The sequence below is a fragment of the Alexandromys fortis genome, unplaced genomic scaffold (assembly GCF_014885135.2).
Source record: "Alexandromys fortis isolate MF-2015 unplaced genomic scaffold, M_Fortis_MF-2015_v1.1 scaffold_88, whole genome shotgun sequence".
Taxonomy (NCBI): domain Eukaryota; kingdom Metazoa; phylum Chordata; class Mammalia; order Rodentia; family Cricetidae; genus Alexandromys; species Alexandromys fortis.
This window is the reverse complement of record NW_026067961.1, coordinates 4,601,125-4,618,508: the sequence shown is the minus strand read 5'-3', so window position 1 is coordinate 4,618,508 and position 17,384 is coordinate 4,601,125. Positions and strand designations below refer to the sequence as shown.

Sequence of the window (17,384 nt, the reverse complement as noted above, 5' to 3'; positions counted from 1 at the left end):
GGGTCCTGCTCTCCAGGCTTCCCCAGTGTGCTCTAGAGATAGTCTACCTTGTTATGGAGCTGCATAGGCCATAATCACTCATGGAATATTAAAAAATGTATCCTCAGTGGGATGCAATTACAGTTGCATGTTCTCCCTCTAGCCACCGATTTGCCTGTTTTGTGTGTTTGTTTTTTCAATTTTTCTTTCTACTGTTTGAGTTAACTACAGTTGAAAACTAGAAGTGTTGGGTGTGATAGCAGTCTGGTTCCGTCACTCTGAAGGGGGATGTGAAACATCAAGCAGGAGGATGTGGAATTCCCAGCTTTCTTTGGCTGGAAGCTGCCTGGTACCCTGTTCTAGACAGGGTCTCACTCTGTAGCCCTAGTTGTCCAAGAGCTTGCTATGTAGACCAGGCTGACTTTCAACTCACAGAGATCTGCCTGCCTTTGCCTCTTGAATGCTGGGATTAAAAATGTGCACTACTAAGCTTGGCCCTACACTTTGCACTTTTGTTTTTGAGACAGGGTTTCTCTGTGTAGCCCTGGCTGTCCAAAGTTTTCTTTTTAGCTTTATAGGCACTGACTGTGAAGGTTGAGCTCTGCTGAGCACCAGAACACGAAGGTGTCTATAACCTAAAGTTTTCCCTTCTCTTCTGTTTGCAATTGTTTACATGAGGCTAAGAACACTGTTGTCCTGCAGAGGATGGGGTCAATTCTCAGCACTCTCATGGTGTCTAATACACCTCTGGTTTCAGGGACTCCAGCAACCTCTTCTGGTCTCTTTGGGCACCAGGCACACACATGGTGTACTTACATGCATACATTCCGGCAAACACTCATATACGTAAAAATAAAATAAATCTTTTAAATTGAATCATTCTAGTGTTATTTAACATGTAAACTGTATTGCTATACATAAAATAAATGACATTTTAATTGTATGAAAAAATTCCAGAAATAAACAATTCATAGGTATCATGCATCCTTTTTATGGTATAGTGTTATGACTATTCTATTTTCTTAGTGTTTATTTATTCATTTGTTTGTTTTGTTTTTTAAGACAGGGTTTCTCTGTAGCTTTGGAGCTTGTCCTGGAACTTGCTCTTATAGACCAGGCTGGCCTCGAACTCACAGAGACCTGCCTCCATCTCCTAAGTGCTAGGATTAAAGGCATGCTCCACCTGGCTTTATTAATCTCCTAATGTGTTTTATTTAAATTAAGCTTTATCATTCATTTGATGACTTTGGGGAACACCTGGTGTATATACATTACCACCCTCCATTTCAGGTGTCTTGTTGAGAGCCTTGTAAACTTCCTCTCATAGATGAGGGAACAGTGGTTCATCCGTCCTGCCCAAGCTTTCTCAGACAGGAGTCCTGGCAAGTGGATATGAGCGACTGCTACATTAGGATGGCATCCCTCCTCTGAGCAGACACCTTCAGTCCCAGCACCCAGGAGGCAGAGGCAGACAGGTCTCTTTGAGTTCAACACCAACCTGGGCTATAAAGCGTTCCAGGACAGCCAGGGCTGTGACACGGAGAAGCCGTGTCTCAAAAGAACAATACAAAAAGATGGTATTCCTCGGTAGATGCAGAGATGACTCAGCAGTTAATTTCCGGTACTGTTCCTGCAGAAAGCTTAATTTAATTTAAGTTTAATTCCCAGCATCTGTTTCAGGCATATTTCAACCACTTGTAACTCCAGCTCCATGGGCTCTGGGTTCCACGGATACCTGCACTTGTGTGCATGACACACAGAGATACACATACATGTATTTGAAATGAATGTTTTCTTTTTTATTATTTATTTTTAAAGGCAGTGATGGCACACGCCTTTAGTCCCAGCACTCAGGAGGCAGAGGCAGTAGATCTCTGTGAGTTCGAGACCAGCCTGGTCTACAAGAGCAAGTGAGTTCCAGGACAGGCTCCAAAACTACAGAGAAACCCCATCTGGGAAGAGGGAAAAAAAAAAAAAAGGGTGGTGGTGTCCCTTCTAGCAAGATTTCCTGTGGTTCCTTCAGAAGAAAGCTTGCAAAATAACCATTTATTCTACCTTTTGTAACAACTTCTGCTCCATTCAGATGCAGCATGGTGACATACCACAGCCTGATTCATTTTAGAAATGGTCACCGTTCTGGCAAATGACCTCACACTTTCTACTTTCCAGGTTTGTTTGTTTCAGGAAAGGATGAGTGGCAGTTCTCAAGTATTGATTGAGCTTGGAGTGGGAGAGGCCAGGAACTGGGGTATATTAAGAGACTAGGCTGACAGCCGGTCAGTTGCCCATAGAGAAGACAGAAACCAAGAACCAAGGAGGATCAGGGGACAGTGTGGCCTGATGCATGTCCAGATGGAGGCATGTATGTAGGAGTGTGTGGGGGGACCTCTCCCTCTATTCAACAACCCACCAGAAAGTCAGTTAAGGGCCATCTGTAGACAGCAGTATATTCTCTGTGGCAAATCGGCAGCTCTATGTCCAGTAGCCATTCATATTTTTCCAACTATAGCTTAAAGCTCTGCCTAGTTTACCCTGAGGCAGGTAGGAATGTCATAGGGATTAATGCCATTTGATTTCAGTTCGCACCTAGACCAGTCTGTATGTTCTTAGAAGTAATTTCCTAGTCTCAGACACATAAGATTTAGTGTTCAGAAATTTTTCTGTGTACTATACTAGAGTTCCGTCTATAGAAATTTGGTGAGATTTCTGCCTCTCCTGGTCCTGCAGCTGTTCAGTCTCAAAGAAACACACAGAGACTTATATTAATTGTAAACTGTTTGGCCTGTTAGCTCTTACAACTTAACCCATAATTCTTACCTGTGTTTAGCCATGTGGCTTGGTACCTTTTCTCAGTGAGGCCTTCTCGTCTTGTTTCCTCTACATGTGTCTGCATGGCGATTGCATCTCTGCCTTTCCTCTTCCCAGAATTCTCCTAGACTGGTTGCCCCACCTACACTTCCTGCCTGGCTACTGGCCAATTAGTGTTTTAATAAACCAATATGAATGATAAATCTTCACCAGTGTACAAGAACATTATCCCACAGCAAATTTCAAGTTGCAGTATTATGTGGCTTTGTTTATAATATAACCCGTCAGTCAGAAAATTTTAGGAAAAAAAATGAGTTGAGACAAGCCTGGTGCTGTATGCCTTTAGTCCTAGCACTTAGAAAGGGAGGAAGGTGGATCTCTGTGAATTTGAGGCCAACTTGGTGAACATAGTGAGATCCTGTCTAAAGAAAGAAAACAAAACAAAACTGGCCTGAAAGTGCTTTCTCTCTCTCTCTTCATGACTTTCGCTTCCCAACCTGTGTGTCTGTGTTACTGTGTGTCCGTATGTATATGTAAACCAGGAGGTGACATCATGTGTCTTCCTCAATCACTATCTACTTGATTTATTTTTTTAAATATATTTTTGTTTTTACTTTTAATCATGTGTATATGTCTATTATAGGTGCCCATAAAGATCAGAAATATTGGATAACGTGAAGCTAGAGTTGGGCAGTTGTGAGTAAGTTGTGAGTGTTGGACACTAAGTCAGGCCTCTTAGTCTCTCTCCATTGTAATTTTCGAGATAGACGCTCACTGAACCAGCTAGCAAGACTCACTCTAGTGAATTATTTGCTCCTAAATGGCAGTGCTGAGATTTGAATCTCAGCAGAGCAGCTCCATGGTCCATACTTTTCCTTGTTGTTTTGTTAGCCTATATACTAGATTCATTGTTTATAAAATGTTACTAATTTTTGCCCAGAGTTTTTTATTAGAAGTTTCAATTTGATCATTTGATTTGATTTTAAATTATCACTAAAATATTTGCTTTTCAAATTAAATAGCCATGTCAATTTCCCTTCTCTTCAGTTTCATTTGGTTGGTTGGTTGGTTGGTTGGTTGGTTGGTTGGTTTGGGTTTTTTGTTTTTCGAATCAGGGTTCTGGTTGTCCTGGAACTCTTCTCCATAGACCAGGCTGACCTTGAACTCAGATCCACCTGTTTCTGCCTCCCCTATGCTGGAATTAATGGCGTGCATCACCTTGACACTTCCCTTGTTTCCAGGATGTTCTCTGCTTTATTTGTCTCCTTTTCTGTGCAGATCAGTTTTCTCTTACTGTAACAAATACCCAAACTAAGTCATCTTAGGAAAAGAAAAGGTTTGTTTATTTTGCCCACAATTGCAGAGGTTTCAATGTGGGGTTGCTTGGCCAGTTGCCGCTTTTCTCGTACTTGAGATAATGTGTTAGTAGTAGAAGATATGTGAAGGAGGAACCCACTCACCTTGTAGTGACTGGGAAACAAAAGCAGTGTTGTGTCTCTATAGGTTCTCCCGGTAACATCATGCTGGGAGCCAAGCCTTTATCACCTGTCCCATAGAAGAATGGGGGTTAGGAGGGGAGGGCAGTGGGCCTGTGACAGTACATTACAATAAGATAATGCCCTTCCAGTTTTCTCTAGAAATAGATAGCTAGACAGACAGACAGACAGACAGACAGACACACACACACACAATATAATATAATATAATATAATATAATATAATATAATATAATAGTATAGGACTTGCTGTTATTGATTTACCTCCGTGTCTGTGTGGTACAGTTAATTAACTAAGGTCATTGTCGTCTCAGCTACATGAAAGCAGTTATGATGCTGGCAAAGCCCTGCAGCGCCTGGTAAAGAAGCCTGTGCCCAAGCTGATCGAGAAGTGCTGGACAGAGGATGAAGTGGTGAGCATGGACCTGTGTGTGCTTTGTGTTCTGGGCCTTTGGGGTGGTTCTTCTTATGTGCATCCTCTCTGTTCCCAAGGGGAAGGGGCTCATTCAGAAGACAGATTGCCCATGGTGTCCGTCCACTAAAGGAAAGAGCTGTTCTGGGAAGAGCCCTTGCTACAGGAGCACCCAGTTCAGCTCCCTTGCACCTTCTTGTTTATTTGTTTAAAGCTGAGTGTGACTGCATGTGCACCCATGACTTTATAGAGTTGTGGAAGCAGTGAGAGGAAGGTTGCTGCACTTGATGCCTGCAGCCTCCCTCTAAGTTCAGTGAGAGACCCTGTCTCAAGGGAGTAAAGTTGAGCAGGACATCCTGCATTGTCCTGCTATCTGCAAGAGGTACCTGTGATGTATCGCTCATACAAGGAGGAGCCATCAAAACGACTTGATTTGATTAATTAGCACTGGGACCCATGGGCAACAGGAAAGCTCTACCTGAGTTTAGTTATCCTCGTAAACAAGGCTGGTGCAGGGCAGTATGTGAGACTTCCCTCTTCTAAACCAGAAGCTGGAGTAAATTTTTTTTAGAGCTCATACTACCTCAAGCTACTGAAAGCAGTTGCTCTAAAGCAGGAAGGAAAGGCTTCATTCAACACCAGAGGAGAGTGGAAGAGGAGGGTGCCAACAAACACAGATGCACAAGCCTGTGATTCCTATCCCACGGACCTGATGAAGCTACATCCCTGGCTAGTGACTTTTACAAAGTATTGCTGTAAACTGGGTGGTGGTGGTACACACTTTTAATCACGGTATTTGAGAGGCAGAAGCAGGTGACTCTCCATGAGTTCTTGGTCAGCCTGGTCTACAGAGCTAGTGCCAGGACAGGCTCCAAAGCTACAAAGAAACCCTGTCTTGAAAAACCAAAGAAAGAGAACATATTTCTAGATTCCTAAGCAGGTAACTGTTGTAAGGAGGCCCACTTGTTGGTTCCTGGCTGCTCAGCCCTGAAATAATCACACAGAAACTATATTATTTAAATCACTGCTTGGCCCATTAGCTCTAGCTTCTTATTGGCTATCTCTTATATCTTAATTTATCCCATTTCTATAATCTGTGTATCACCATGAGGTCATGGTCTACCAGCAAAGTTTCAGCACATCTGTCTCCACCTCCTTTCTCCCAGCATTCAGCTTAGTTTTTCCCCGCCTTGCTCTGTTTCCCTATAGCTCTGCTATAGGCCCAAAGCAGTTCCTTTATTAACCAATGAATTCACAGCATTCAGAGGGGAATCCCACATTACCTCCCCTTTTCTGTTTAAATAAAAAGGAAGGCTTTATCTTCAACATAGTAAAATTACATATAACCAAACAAGTATTGGGCTGGAGAGATGTCTCAGAGGTTAAGAACACTAACTGTTCTTCCAGAGGTCCTGAGTTCAATTTCCAGCAACCACATGGTAGCTCACAACCATCTGTAATGAAATCTGGTGCCCTCTTCTGGCCTTCAGGCATATATGCAGACAGAACACTGTAAACAAAATAAATAAATCTAAAAAAAAAAAAAAGGTATCAAGTAAGAATAACAGTTACAATATCTACTTTATCTTTTATCATAACTAAGGAAAACTATAACTATCAATTCTTCAACTCCATCAAAGACTCCAGAAGGATATAATATTACCCAAGCAAACAGGAAGTGCATTATAAGCAACTTCTAAAACTAGAATTGACAGAGACATCTCACTGCCTGGACAGTCACCCAGAGTTCTTCTGTACCTGTACCGTTGGGGCATCCATCTTCTGCCTACAGTCCCATAGTGTCCAGCAGACTTTTTCATGAAGCAGGAAATTTCAAAGACAGTTCCGCCTATATTGGCAGTTTGTCATTCACTTTCTTCTGTGTCCTGCAGAGTGTCTAACAGATTCTTTCATGAAGCAGGATCCCTGAAGGACAGTCTCACCTTTAAACAAGTTCAGCAGTCATTTCTCTGCAGGTCCTGCATGTCTAGATCACTCAGCATACTGTCAAGCAGTCCAGCAAGAGCAGTTTCTTGCCCAAATGGCTGACCAACTCCATGAGGAGCCTCTTCAATGCCCATCTTCCTCTTGGAAGTTATTGGTGCTGCCAGGAGCAGATGTGTCTCATTGTCATAAAAAGTCTTAACTTTGGCCGGCGCATGCCTTTAATCCCAGCACTCGGGAGGCAGAGGCAGGCAGATCTCTGTGAGTTCGAGACCAGTCTGGTCTACAGAGCTAGTTCCAGGATTGGCTCCAAAGCCACAGAGAAACTCTGTCTCGAAAAACAAAAAACAAACAAACAAAAAAAAGTCTTAACCTCTTAAACATTTTTTTTTCCTCTTAAACATTTTAAATGCCATATTCTGCCGGGCGGTGGTGGTGCACGCCTTTAATCCCAGCACTCAGGAGGCAGAGGCAGGCAGATGTCTGTGAGTTCGAGACCAGCCTGGTCTACAAAAGCTAGTTCCAGGACAGGCTCCAAAACTACAGAGAAACCCTGTCTCGAAAAACCAAAACAACAACAAAAAATAAAAAAATAAATGCCATATTCTGTAGTCTTTGAAAGGTTTGAAGAATACCTATCTAACTGAAATATCTCAGTACATCGAGAAAACCTAACTAACATGACTACAAGCTTGACTATTATAGATGATTATCTATATACATTTCTTTTTTTAAAAAAAGATTTATTTATTTATTAAGTATACAGTGTACTGCTGGCAAGGAAGGCACCAGGTCTCATTGCAGATGGTTGTGAGCTACCATGTGGTTGCTGGGAATTGAACTCGGGACCTCTGGAAGAGCAGCCAGTGCTTTTACTTTCTTAGCCATCTCTCCAGCCGCCTATAAACATTTCTAAATGAGCTGCACAAACAATACCTGAAGAGCAGAAATATACATATAACAAAATTGACTTTAAATTTGTATCAATAAAGCAATAGCCATACCAACGCAAATCTCTATAGCAGCTAACCATCTTAACTCGGCGTATGTCAAGTATTAACTGTTAGGTGAGGAGGATGGGAACAGCTGGGTAGGGCACTGCCTTACATAACTGGGACAGGAAGACCTTTGTGGAGAGAGAAGGGGAGCCTTTCTGAAGGACTATAGGGAAAAGAGAATTCTAGGCCCTTTGATAAAAATATGAGTGAATTATGCAATAAGTTAAAAGGTTGTGGCTGGGACACTGAGGAGAGAGAAGGCAGTCCCCAAGGGCAGAGCAGGTGTGGCCTATTGAACTGTGGTTTAGATGCTAATCATTTGCTCTGAAAGTACATTTTCTATGTCGGGGGCTTCAGGGTGAGGTCCATGCACAAGGAAGGCTAGAACTAGAGGAATTCCATATTCAGGTGATAGCTAAACAAAAAACATAAAATTGAGTTGTTTTGAAAAGTCATGTTGCCGGGCATGGTGGCGCACGCCTTTAATCCCAGCACTCGGGAGGCAGAGGCAGACGGATCTCTGTGAGTTCGAGACCAACCTGGTCTACAGAGCTAGTGCCAGGACAGGCTCCAAAACTACAGAGAAACCCTGTCTCAAAAAAACAAACAAACAAAAAAAAAGTCATGTTGACCCCCTTTCACCGTAAGCCCATTTTCTTATAGGAAGGAGATAGAGTTCTCACTGGTGAGATTTTTACATTCTCCAAAAGCCTTTGTAGAAGACAATAGAGGAAGGAAAGGATGGAGCCACTGTATAAGCTGAGCTCCTAAAGATGTCCCTCATTTTGGCCTGTCAAGGGCATCCTGCCAGTGCAAGTGTACTAATGACTGCATCCATCCATTCCTGCTGTCTTGAATGAGCTTCTCTCCTCTCCCTGTCACTCTGTCTTCCCTTCTGTCCCCTTATCTCCTGGAGACTCCCTCACCTTCTACCTCCTCCAGTTCTTCCTATAGCCCTGCTGTTCCCCTCTCTCCCCCACTGCTCCACCTACCTCCAATCCAGCACTGACTCCCCTCGCCTTACTCCCATGACCTTTCGTTCCTTCTGGAATTTCTAGAATACATAACAGAGTTCTTTCTTCTGTCTAAAAGAAAGCCAGTTTCCTTTTGCTGCGGCACTTCTCGTGCTGGCTCGGCTGCTACTCCAGGATCTTGAGCCAGAAGGGTGGGGGATGAGGAGCCTTGGGCATCAGAAAGAATCCAGCTTCGTTTTGAAAAACAAAACAGGGTTCCAAAGTGGTGACCATTTCAAGTGTGGGATAATGTTGAAGCGCCAGTTAGTTTGGGCTCATTTTTATCGTGTTTGCTTCTATTTGAGAAATGTTTTGGCAGTCACCCAACCCTTGCAGAGCTGAGAGATCGAATGGTTCCCTTGTTTGTGAAAGCTAAGCCTTGTTTTCTGAAACCTCAAACCCGGACAGTGAATGAGAGGGAGGGATTGGAAGAATGATAGGTTAAAGGAAGCTTCCTATGCAGAGTAGCTGAACAGTGGCAACAAGTCAGGGAAGGCCCTCTTCACTTTCGCCTGCCTTTGGCTGTGTTAATGGGCCTCTTCTGCTGAATTCACAGCATTTTCTTCTCATTGTAGGAATCAAGGAGTAAGGCACACCAATGCGTTCACGCTGAAATAGATGTATTTCTTTATTTTTCCCTCATGGTATTTGATATAATTGGAACATTCTGGTTATTTTTACTTTATTGTCTGTAGCATGTTAATTTGACCTAATACTCAGTATCAGATGTACCTAAATGACCTCCACAAAATGGTTCTGAGTGTTGAGGTGGGAGTTTCCTAGTTGGGCTAGAAAGGTGACCTTCACTTCCTCGCTTTGGCGAGCAAGCCACTGCTCCCTGAAGAATCCAGCTTCTGTCCTTCTTAGTGTAGACCAGTGGTTCTCAACCTGTGGGTCACAACCCTTTTGGATATCAGATATCCTGCATATGAGATACTTACATTATGATTCATAACAGTAGTAAAATTACAGATATGAAATAGTAACAAAATCATTTTATGGTTGGAGTCACCACAACTGTATTAAAGGGTCTCAGCGTTAGGGAAGTTGAGAACCACTATTATTGTAGATTAGACCCTAACTGTACCTTGAAGCTGAGCTTAGCCCTCTGCCTGCTTTTGGAACCATTGATCCCTCTTTTGATCGCCATCTTTTATATTCTCTTTTGTTTGTTTGTTTTTGTTTTGAAAAGGGTCTTTGGTAGCCTAAGGTGAAGATGACCTTGAACTTCTGATCCTTCCACCCCCACCTTCTGGGTGCTAGGATGACTGGCCTGTGCCACTGCCCAACCTGTTTTCCTCTTTTAAAAAGTTTTTTTTTAAAATTTATTTTTAAATAAAATTAAACACAAGTAAGTGCTCTTTTGGAGGCTACACACCTCAGATTGGCCTGGAACTGGGATTGCAAGCAGTTTTGATGTGCATGGTACTGTTGGGAAGTGGTCTTCTGCAAGAGCAGCAAATGTTCTTAGCCCTATAAGCACTTTTACATACTTCCCACAGCTGACCTGAAAATTTTAACTTTTGGAGTCAGGTTTAGTGATGCATATCTTTAATCCCAGCCCTTTATCCCAGCACTCGGGAGGCAGAAGCAGGCCAATCTCTATGAGTTTGAAGCTAGCCTACAAAGGGAAGCTAGTCTACAGAGGGAGTTCCAGGACAGCTAGGGCTACACTGAGAGTCTCTGTCTTGAAAATCCAAAAAATAAACATTGAAAAAATAAAACTAGTCAGCACAACTAGTTTTTGTCAATACCTGAACTTGATACTGCAATAAATTCTGCCTTCCTAGAGCAATTATGAGAATCACAATGGTAGTTCACCTAATGGCATAGCTCATGTTAGATGGACCAAGTCATATCAGAGAAGCATTTTTGGAAAGAGTGCTTAGGAAATTCATGACTCCTTCCATGTACTACAAAATGGACCAAAGTAAATGGATGAATGCTATCCATGAGGGTTAAATTAATGATTAACCAATTTCACATACATTATGCTAAAAGCATCATTTCTTTTTATGTCATCTACACTGGTAGGATTATGAAGAGAAGAGGAAGGAAATAAAAACAAACAGTATGTTACAATACACAAAGTCTAGGTTATTGGGTTTTTAATTATACATGATAAATACATTTAAATATAACACAAAGGCCCCAGGCTGAACTGCACCGAATTGAAGAAGATGAAGTCACCCTTCCATGCTTTGGTACTTTCTAATTCTGACTGTGCATGCAAGCCACTGATGGCCTCTGCGTGGCTGTACTGTTGCTTATTGTGCTGGGATCCCGTTGCTACTTGCTGCTGTGCTCCTAATTAGCATTCAGCTGTTGATTATGGAAATACTGGGATGCTTAATTGAATTCTTGTTAAAATTCTGGGCCTGTAGTTCCCTCATGGAGTTTGCCTGACTTGCAAGGTTATAAGATTGGGTGCTTCGTGAAGTTGTACACTCATCCTCTGCTTCCTGTCCTGTTGACTGCAATTGTGTTTTGTTTTGTTTTCATGTTGAGTTGTCTTTCAGCAAAAGATGTCACTCAAGGTGTAGGTTTTGTTGTTTACAATATTACAGCAGGGTGCTTCCATCTCTTCTTGGGTAACTGTAGCTTTTATTGTGAAATATGTTTTCCATTAAATATTTTATAACAGTTTTGTTGTAACCCATTGAGGTGAACAACCTAGATAAAAATGAACTCTGGCTGGGTGGTGATGGCGCACGCCTTTAATCCCAGCACTCGGGAGGCAGAGGCAGGCGGATCTCTGTGAGTTCGAGACCAGCCTGGTCTATAAGAGCTAGTTCCAGGACATGCTCCAAAGCCACAGCGAAACGACAGCTAATCCACAATGATAATAAATCTTGATTGGTCGTGCGTGTGGATTCATTCACAAGTTCATAAACTTGAAAACATCTAATTCTTCTTTCCATTTAAAACTTAGTTTATCATAGATGCTTCCTTTCAAAGTTGACATGATACAGCAAGTTATTCTCTAAATATTTGTAGTCCAGTGAGCAGTGCAGCTGGCCAAGGACTTACCTAGTTACAAAATGCAAACACAGTGGGGTCTTCCCAGCAGCATCTTCAGGTGCTGTATCTGCTTGAGAAACACTGTTTCCATTGTTCTCTGGATGTGCTGCAAGACAGAGCTACTGTGTAGGGCAAAAGTACAATGCATTTTATTTACTGTTTGTGCGGCAGTAGAGGAAAATGGAATTCACAGCAGAATCAAAGTTAAGGTCTAAGAGCAGCTGGGAGTTGTGGAGGTGAAGGCAAGGACAGTGCTGCAGAGGAAGAGGTTCTCACCGCCCAGAGCTAGCCTGGACTGATTTTACGCCCCATAGTCCTGGTGTTCAATGGCAAAATCTTAATCCACAATGTAGGAGATGGCTTAGTGTGTGGCATTTACTTTTGAGAAAGTACAATTTTGTAAATTGTTCGTATTTTACATAGTGATCTGAATGATACTGGTGATGGGGATCCTGTATGTCATTTAAGATAAATCTGTTAATTTTATTTTTAAATATATGCCATCCCCCCTGTGGTTAGAACTTTATTAAAACGTGCCTATTGATCTTCGTTTATGTGAATACGTGTTTTATAGCACTGTAGTTTGATTGTATGTGCTTAGAGTTGTGCATGTAAATGAACTGTATGGTATTGGAATCCTCAGTTTTGTTGTTTGAGATTGGGTCCTGCAGTGTAACTCCCCCTGGCTCTGACCTCAGCAGTCTTCTTGCCTCAGCCTTCTAAATGTGGGGTTTCAGACATGTATGACCAAGCCTGACTTGAAATTCTGATTACAGGTTGGTTTTGGGGGAGGGGCAGGGGGGTTGGTTTTCTGATACAGGGAAACTCGAACTCACAGAGCAAGTGATTTTGAGTGCTGGGATTAAAGGTGTGTGCCACTGGTGCCCATTGGATTTTGTTGTTGTTTTTGAGACAGGGTCTTACTGTGTATCCCTGGCTGGCCTGGAATTCACGGAGATGCCCCTCCCTCTATCTCTCAAGTGCTGAGAATAAAGCAAGCAGACACGACTGCGTCCAGCTGATTTTATACAGTTGGGTATGGGTATGTGCACATGAGGACAGGTGTCAGAAGAGACCAGAGGTATCTGATCCCTGGAGCCAGAGTTACTGTCAGTTTTTAGCCACCTTGTGGGTGCTGTGAACTGAAACCTGGTCCTCTGCAAGAACAGGAAGTGCTCTTAACTGCTGAACCATCCATCCTAACCAAAATTTTTAAAGCTCAAAAGATATTGTCCTTCACAGGGCAAACCTGCAGTGATCTAACCTTAGGTGTGTTGTGTGCAGTACATCCCATGGCAGCTGTTTAAGGGATGAACCGTGTAGATGTCTCTCTGTGTTAGCTGCCCTGCCTCCAATTGTAAACTAAATTGGCGCTGCTTCTTTCATCCCTTTTTAAGTTTTCCATTTTGTTTTGTTTGTTTTTGGATGTGGTTACACTGTCTGTCTCAGACTGATCTAGAAATGGCAGTCCTCAGTGACTAGAGAGATGGCTCAGGGGTTAAGAGCTCTGGCTGCTCTTCCAGAGGTCCTGGGTTCAGTTCCCACCTGGCAGCTCACAGCTGTCTGTAATTCCAATTCTGGGTGTCTGACACCCTCACATAGACATGAATGCAGGAAAAACACCAGATAAATGAATGAAATCTTTAAAAAGAAAAAAAGGGGCAGTCCTTTTTTTTAAATGTTATTTTTGATTTGTATAAAGGATTTATTTTTATTTTGTGTGTACGGGTTTTTTTTTATATTTTATTTATTTATTATGTATACAGTGTTCTATCTGTGTGTATGCCTGCAGGCCAGAAGAGGGCACCAGACCCCATTACGGATGGTTGTGAGCCACCATGTGGTTGCTGGGAATTGAACTTAGTACCTTTGGTAGAGCAGGCATTGCTCTTAACCACTGAGCCATCTCTCCAGCCCTTTTTTTTTTTTTTTTTTTTGGTTTTTCGAGACAGGGTTTCTCTGTGGTTTTGGAGCCTGTCCTGGAACTAGCTCTTGTAGACCAGGCTGGTCTCGAACTCACAGAGATCCGCCTGTCTCTGCCTCCCAAGTGCTGGGATTAAAGGTGTGTGCCATCACCGCCCGGCTTGGCTTTGTCTTTGATTTTTTGAGACAGGGAAGAGTTCTCTGTAGCTTTGGAGCCTGTCCTGAACTAGCTCTTGTAGACCAGGCTGGCCTCGAACTCACAGAGATCCACCTGCCTCTGCCTCCCAAGTGCTGGGATTAAAGGTGGGCGCCACCACCGCCTGGCCAAGGGCAGTCCTTTTGCTTCAGACGTTCAAGTCAAGTGTGGTATTGCAGGTGGAATTACCACGCCTAGCTCTCATTTCATTGACTGTTTCTAAAGCACATCTCAGTTCTTTTTTTGTTTTGTTTTGTTTTTTTGAGATAGGGTCTCTCTGTAGCTTTGGAGCAAGTCCTGGAACTAACTCTTGTGGACCAGGCTGGCCTCGAACTCCCAGAGATTCCCTGCCTCTGCCTCTGAGTGCTGGGATTAAAGGTGTGTGCCACCACCACCTGGCCACATCTCCATTCTTTTTTTTTTTTTTTTAAATATTTATTTATTTATTTATTATGTATAGAATATTCTGTGTATATGCCTACAGGCCAGAAGAGGGCACCAGACCTCATTACAGATGGTTGTAAGCCACCATGTGGTTGCTGGGAATTGAACTCAGGACCTCTGGCATAGCAGGCCATGCTCTTAACCACTGAGCCATCTCTCCAACCCCACATCTCCATTCTTAACTGTTATAAAGAGTAGGAAACAGAGGCAGGCGCTGACCTTTTCTTCCTGATGGAAGCAGCATTGGCTGCTCAGTCCTACACATTCTCTCAGTGTGATTCAAGGTCACATTCAGTCCTTATTGGCCAAGAAAAATGTAGTTGCAGATAAGAATGACCTAGTATTTCAAGTATCAGTAAAATTGGATTGTTTCCTGTGATACTCCTATCAGCCTTTGAACCAAACTCTTCTTTAAAGAAGTCGATAGTGTGGATAAAGTAGAGTTTATTGTCAAGTCCTTTCGGAAATGAGGAGTAAATTAAAAATCAATTATATGTGCAGAAAGATGGTGGAAAGCAGTCAGTCTGTCAGTTAGTTTGCAGAAAGGGTCTACTGTTTAGCAAACTATATGGAGAAGTATTTTTAAATCCTTTTGTCAATGAAATAGGACAATTATTAGAAAGAGGCCTTTTTAGATTGTATTTCAGTTCGTATGTCAGTTGAAGTTGCCTCTGGGTTAAGTCTAAAACTCATCTGATACCTTGCATTTCATAGACAGCTGCTTCCTTGTGTGATCAAAGAAATGCTCTTTTTTTGTATGTTTTCTCCCTATTCATTTGTAAAGCAAAAGTCATTCTCATTTTCTGTTACTAATAATGTTTTTTAAAACTTGTTATCTCCTAGCCATATTTTTACTTGATTTTCTTTTAAACCCAGCAATACATAGTGTCATCATCCAGGACTCCCCGTGTGTGCTTACATGTTTGTGTTTTGTGTTTGAGCCTTAGAGCAGAGCTGAGGCGGGGAAAGAGTAACCCCACCATGAATGTGAGCATGCCTTTATTGTTTATTGCAGCTCCAGATAATCATTTTAAATCAAAGATTTTTTTATGGAACATTTTTCATTTTTGCTTGAGAAGGACAATGTCCCTCTTCAGATGTCTTCAGATTGAAAGATTCATAAATACTAGGGCAGTGGGCTGTTGAAACCATATTTTCCGTCTCATTTTCAAGGACATGTAAAAAAAAATGTAGATAGCGTATACTTCTCACCACTCAGTCATCTGTCTCTGTTCGTTTAAAAAATGAGAACAAGACACAAGGGGGCTTGAGAAATTGCATGTAGTTCTCCCATAGACAAAGTGGAATTTTATAAAAGTGAAGAGGATGAAACCTTTTTCTTCTTCAGTTTCTTAGCAACAGATCAGAGTCAGTTTTAATGTGTGTGTTTGGAACATCCTGTGTTTTCTTCCATGGGTGTGACATCTAGACTGCTATCTGGGATTTGGTGTTGGGAGAAAGAAAGGAGGCAGAAAACCTGAGAGAATGGAACTCGCTCGGCACCAGCTTCTGTTTCCTGCACCCCTCTGTCTAACATCTAAGGTCTCTCATGTAGCGGTCATAATAGTCATGGTAGCCACATGATTGCCTAAGGCTGTTCTGATTTGGACTTACTGGTTAAAACTCAGCCAGGCAGCCATGGTTTTATATGCTGAGGCTATAGCAGATATGCCTGCCCTCATGGGGTTGGCATTGTACTAGGCAAGGTAATTAACACTGAGTGTCAAGTGTTGTATGTTAACTCAGTGCTAATGAGACAGCAATACACAGTCCGGGGCAGCTCAGTGAACTCTATTTAAGGTAGCCCTAAAATGTCATTTTTGAGTAAAGACCTAAACAATATTTGAGAGCCAGCCTTGAAAATTCATAGAAGCACATTCTAGACCAAAGAAACAGAGAATTGCAATGATCCCCTCATTCTTGTGAGAGATCCCATCCAATGTGGAGTGTTCTACGGTAGCTGAGCTGGAGGCTGTCTACCCAAGCTTCCCCTATGCTGTGTAAGCCATGCTCATTGCCCTGTGACATGGTCATCTGGGTACCTGTGCACTTGATGGGGAAGTCTGAGTGGGGTCCTTGGCCTCCTTGGCCTGTAGGTGAAAGCTCACCTTGTAGACAGCTGTACTGGAAGAGTCAGGAAGAGATAAAGTAAGTAGGCCATGTGCATCTTGAAGCTCATGCCTGCTCCTAGAATTCCATTCCTTCTACCAAGCAAATGGGCGGTCCTGTGAACTGTTCTGCTTCCTTGAGCTTCGGTCCCTCCCTACTGTCTCTGGTTTCAGTGTAGGTTTCTGAGTCAGCCTCTTCAGACACTACCAGCTCAGAGGGTGGTATCTGAAGTATTTTGATTTTATAACCAGAGTGGACTGTCTTTACTACCTGTGTTTACTCTGAGTCCACATTTGTGCAAAGAGCTGTTTTTCTTGAGTATTCTGGCATAAGAAACATAGCTGAAAAGGAAAGGGTATGAATTGTTCACATCTTGGAGTAAAAGTTACTCGTGTTAGACATTTCCTAGCAAATTTTAACCCAGGAAGTAAAGCATTAGAACCATTTGGGACTATCAGTCTAATACTCTGAATTCTATCCCCTGGGAAGGAGAAAGGATTTAAAAAAACCGTTCTCCAGCTAGACGGTGGTGGCACACATCTTTAATCCTAGCACTCAGAAGGCAGAGGACAGGTGGATCTCAGTGAGTTCAAGGTCAGCCTGGTCTACAGAGCAAGTTCCAAGACAGCCAAGAGAAACCCTGCTCGAAAACCAAAACAAAACAAAACTGTTCTCTGTTGGGTCCAGTGCTGGCTTTGGGAGTCTGCTCTGGAAAAGGCTCTCGGTAATACCATTTGACCAAGTCTGCTTGTTTCTGTTTCCCCTGACTTTTGTTGTTGTTGTGTTTGTTTGCAGGAGTCTTACTATGTAACCCTGGCTGGTCTAGAGCTCACTATGTGGACCAGGCTAGCCTCAAACTCGGAGATTCTCTTTCTCCCTGCCTCTGCCTCCAGAATTCTGGAATTTAAAAGTTTGCACCACTATGTCTGCTCTGTCCACTGACCAGAGAACTCATGCTACATGCAGTGATGATGGTGGTTACTGGCCAGGGTTAATTCCCTAGCAGTACTCTGTTCTTTTCTCCCCAGCACTGAGAAGTGA

General features: G+C 42.6%; 1 protein-coding gene across 11 annotated transcripts in view; it reads left to right on the top strand.

Annotated features, from left to right (window-relative positions):
- Nucleotides 1-17,384, top strand: part of Rere (arginine-glutamic acid dipeptide repeats) — a 351,136-nt gene that overhangs the window by 250,100 nt on the left and 83,652 nt on the right. For all 11 annotated transcript variants that reach the window (XM_050153152.1, XM_050153151.1, XM_050153161.1 and 8 more), the window contains one exon: nt 4,598-4,696. In XM_050153152.1, coding sequence (XP_050009109.1) covers nt 4,598-4,696 — 99 coding nt within the window. The remainder of the gene's footprint in view (nt 1-4,597; nt 4,697-17,384) is intronic.